Genomic DNA, 4591 nt, shown 5'->3' on the forward strand with positions numbered 1-4591 from the left:
ACGAGGGGGGATCCAGCCAGCAGCACCAAAGGACCCCTGGAGGAACCGAAGGAATGGACTGTAACATCCAAACCAGGGGACACCAAACTGACTCTTCAATGGGGACTGGGGGGTGATGAACTGGGAGGACCCGAATGATCCAAGGGAGGTACAAAGAATCAAACCTAACTGGGAAATAAGGCCAAGCTTCTGTCAGTGGTTTCAAGTGCAGCCTGGACAAGTTCTGAGACACCTCTGATACTCTCCTGTCAGGGTCCACAAACATATGTGGGGAACCTGATGGTTCGTTTTAAGGATCTCAGAGTGCAAAAGACACAGCGGGGCACAACTCAGTTTACTTAAACAAAAATGCACCTTTATTTAGTGCCAACAAATGCAATAGCGGGGAGAGAAAATAAAGAATAGTGAGAAAGAGAGAGAAAGAGGGGAAGGGGATTATAGCTACCAACGTGGAGGGACGAGTCCTCGAGGCTCAGAGATGCCCATAGACGTGATCTTCTCTACTGGGGTGATCACAAAAGTGAGCGGGGTCTGCAGAGGTTTTATAGGCTGGTCAAGGTGGGGACCAAAGCGAGGGCACAGAGCTGTTGGGAAAGATGAATCAGGGAAACCTTATAAATATGATTGCTTAGCAGAAGATTCTGAAGATATGAAACCTAGAATCGAAATAGAAATGGAAGCTCACTTTGAGCTGTAGGATACCGAGCCTTAGTTACATCACCTGAAAACAACAGCCTGGGCAGCTGAAGGAGAATCCCTTTTGATTGAACAATCCCCTATTGCTGGCTAAGGGATCCAAAGGTCAATGTAGCAAAACAGAAAATCTAAAGAGTAGTTTTAGAGTTTAAAATATAACACATGGTAATGTAGTAGTTCTCACAGGCTGTGTGTAGATTCTATAGGATTTTGTGTCTTGTATTGGTTGGTCACTGTAAATTAGAATATTCATCACAAAAGGAGATAGAATGGATTGGAACCAGGACTTCGCTCTCTTTTCCCTGTTCTCTTCCCCCTGCACTCTGACCCTGCCCTGGCTCTCTCTCTCCCCTCTCCTCAGCCCACACCCTCTTGCTCTCTCTCCCCTCTCTCTTTGGGATTTCCCTCCAGCCCAGGCCGGTGGCTGAAGGCAAAGCCCTTTCTACCCACGACCCCTGCAATAAACCCACATAGAATTTGGGGATTTCTACTCAAAATCTCAGCAAAACTGAGGATGTCTACCCAAAATCCCAGGAAATTGGGGAATATCTACTCAAAATCCTGGGACGATTGAGGATTTCGTCTCAAAACCTGAAGAGACTGCAGATTTCTTGGTAAAATCCTGAGGAAATCAGGGATTTCTTGGCGGAATCCCGGGAAAATTGGAGATTTCTGCTCAAAATCCCAGAAACTGGGGATTTCTACTTAAAATCCCAGGAAATTGGAGATTTTTACCGGACATCCTGGGAAAATCAGCGATCCTAGCTTAAAATTCTGGGAAATTGGGGATTTCTACTCAAAATCCCAGGAAACTGAGGATTTCTACTCAAAATCCTGGGGAAAATGAAGTTGGTAATACAGAGAGTCCCAAAATCCTGGGAAATTGGGATTTAGACACTCCCAGGCCACCAAAATCCCAGGATCAGGGGAGTTTGGGAGGAGCCAGAGCCCAAAATCGTGGGAAGAAAGAGGAAGTTTGAGGTCCCTGAGGTCCAAAAATTCTAGATAAAAAGGACGTAAGAATGCCCAGTTCCCCAAATTTTGGGTGCAGGGGGCTTTGGGCACACCCAGACTCCAATAATCCTGGAAAACAGGGATTTAGGAACTTCCAGACTCCAAAAATCCTGGAAAATGGGAATTTGGGCACACCTGGAGGCCAAAAATCTCTTGGAAAAAAGAGCTTTGGAAATGGACAGTTTCCCAAATTTTGGGTCCAGGGGGGGTGGGGACACGCCCCGCTTCCCAAAATCCCGGGAACAGGGTTTGGACAAGCCCCGGAAATCCTGGAATTGGAGCGTTTGGAAATTCCCAGAGCCCCAAAATTCTGGAAAAAGAGGAACTCGGCCCCACCCAACCCCCAAAATCTCGGAAAACGGGGAAAACCCCGGGATAAAAAAACAACTCAGGACAACGCCCTTCCCAAAAATACCCCTAAAATCCGCCCAAAAAAGGCAGGACGCCCTTAACCCCCTCCATCCCCACATTCCCAAAGCTCCAGGGAACCCCAAATCCCAACCCCGCGGCTCCAGGACCCCCCCAAACCCCACCTTGGACCCCCCAAATTCCGGGCAGGGTCAGGGCCAGCAGCAGCAGCAGCAGCCAGGGGAGGCTCCGCGCTCCATCCATGGCTCCTCGGGATCCCGGGAAATTGGGAAGGGCCGGTGCCGGTGCCAGAAAAGCGGCGGGAACTGGGGGGAGCGGGAGTGGGGGAGCAGCGCCCCAAAAAGCGCTCAGCCAATGGGAGCGCGGCGTCGCTGCGGGTCGGGACTTGCCGGCAAGAGCCCGAAAAAACCAGAGCCTGGAGAAATTCCAGCCAATCAGAGTGCGTAATGCTTGTGACTCATTAGTTGCTGGGTAGAGCTTCTGAAAAAGGGCCAAAAACTGAACCGGCCAATCTGAGCGCGCAATAAACACCTCCAGCCAATCGTGACTCACACAGAAACAAGCCCAGCCAATGAAACGGCGTCGAAAAACCACGCCCGACCAATGAGAGAGCGCGTGGGTAATGACCCCGCGCCGTTCCGCGTTATTACTCTCAGTTCAGCTCTGCTGCTTTGGGGCTGGCGGCCCCTCCCGGCGCTGGCCATGGGGCGAGGGGCGGCAGCCGGGGCCGTACTGGGGGCACTGGTGGTGCTGGGAGCGGCCCCGGCTGCGGGCGCGGAGCTCTCGGGTGAGCGGGGGGGGCGGGAGGCGGTGGGGCAGGAGGGGAGAAGGGGAACAAGGAGGAGGGTCGGACCCCAAAACTGAGGCGGATTGGGGAGATTGCGGGAAAAGGGTGAGAACGGTGAAAAAGGGGGGAGTGGGACCCCAAAAGTGAATTTGGGTGCGGCTGGAGGTGGGAGGGGAGCGGGTGTGTAAAGGGGAAATGGGGGGAAGGGTAAAAGAAGGAAGCGGGCGTGGGGCACAGGGGGTGCGGGGTGGGGATCCGGGGCGGCCCCGGAGCTCTGGGGGTGCTGGGGGGGCACCCCCTGACGTGTGTCCTGCACACCCGGGGATATTCCACTTTCTGGCTAAGTTCGAGTGTCACTTCATTAACGGCACGGAGAAGGTGAGGTTCGTGCTGAGGTACATCTACAACCGAGAGCTGTACGCGACGTTCGACAGTGACGTGGGGCACTACGTGGGGTACACGGCCTACGGGGAGAAACAGGCCCGGTACTGGAACAGCAAACCAGATATCATGGAGAGAAGGCGGACTGAGGTGGATTTGTTCTGCCGGCGCAACTACAAGGTTTTCACCCCGTTGCTCGTGGAGCGCCGAGGTGAGCGTGGGGCAGAGTGTGTCCCCTCGGGCCCTGCCTTGGGAATGACCCTGGAGCGCCTCAAAACCTCCCTGGGAATCACCGAAGAGCCCTCAGCCCTCCTTGGGCCCATCCCCGGGGCCTCCTGTCCCTCCATGGACTCCTGTTCTCTCCCAGTCCATCCCAGTCTCTCCCGGCGTGTCCATCCCGGCCAAGCGTGGAGCTGACGCCTCACAGCCAATCAGAGCGCGCGTCTCTCTGATGACTCATCTGTTGCCAGGCAGACCCGCAGTGCCCAGTGCCCTGCGCTGGACTCGCCTCCCAGTGCCGCGCGCTTCATTCCCAGTTCATCCCAGTCCATTCCCAGTCCCTCCCAGTCCAATAGCAGTTCTTCCCAGTCCTTCCCAGTTTATTCCCAGTTAATACACAGTACAGTGCCAGACGTTGACCCCCTCTCCCAGTGCCCCCCATCCCCTCCCATCTCTGTCATTGCCACCCCAGTGTCCCCCAGTCTCTCCCTGTCTATTCCCAATCCACTCCTTGTCCCTCCCAGTCCATTCCCAGTCCCTCCCAAGCCCACACCGCCCCTCCCCTCTCTCTCCCAGTGGCCCCCAGCTGATCCCAGTGTGTCCCCGCTCTCTCCCAGTGCCCCCCAGCGTTTCCATCTCGCTGCTGCCCTCCAGCTCGCCGGCCGGCAGTGCCAGAGGCCTGCTGGGCTCCGTGATGGATTTCTACCCCGGCCACATCCAGGTGAGGTGGTTCGAGGGCCAGCAGGAGCTGTCGGGCCAGGTGGTGGCCACCGACGTGGTCCCCAACGGGGACTGGAGCTACCAGCTGCTGGTGCTGCTGGAAAGGCCGCCCCGGCGCGGGCTCAGCTACACGTGCCAGGTGGAGCACGTCAGCCTGGAGCAGCCCCTGAGGCGCCACTGGGGTACGGGGGAGCCACTGGCCGGGCTGGCAGAGGCACTGGCGTGTGCTGGGAGTGAGTGGGAGGGAACTGGAGCGATCCTGGTTGAACCTGGGAGAGGGGCTGGGGGCTGTGGAAGGGCTGAGCAGGAGTCGGGAGGATGCTGGGGAGGGGGGTGTGGGGTCCCGGGGGTGCTGGTGGGCGCCGGGAGGGAGTTTGGGGGCGGCGGGTGGAAGTGGGAGGGATT

General features: G+C 56.3%; 1 protein-coding gene across 1 annotated transcript; it reads left to right on the forward strand.

The window, feature by feature from the left end:
• Positions 1 to 2682: 2682 nt before the first annotated feature.
• Positions 2683 to 4368, forward strand: LOC310923847 (class II histocompatibility antigen, B-L beta chain-like; the record flags this gene model as incomplete). Its single annotated transcript, XM_083885771.1, has 3 exons — positions 2683 to 2889; positions 3212 to 3474; positions 4121 to 4368. Coding segments are annotated over 3 exons (718 nt in total), but the record flags the coding sequence as incomplete, so codon positions are not given.
• Between the last annotated feature and the right edge of the window lie 223 nt (positions 4369 to 4591).

The sequence above is a fragment of the Zosterops lateralis genome (genome assembly GCF_965231275.1).
Source record: "Zosterops lateralis genome assembly, contig: HAP1_HAP1_SCAFFOLD_446, whole genome shotgun sequence".
Lineage (NCBI taxonomy): Eukaryota > Metazoa > Chordata > Aves > Passeriformes > Zosteropidae > Zosterops > Zosterops lateralis.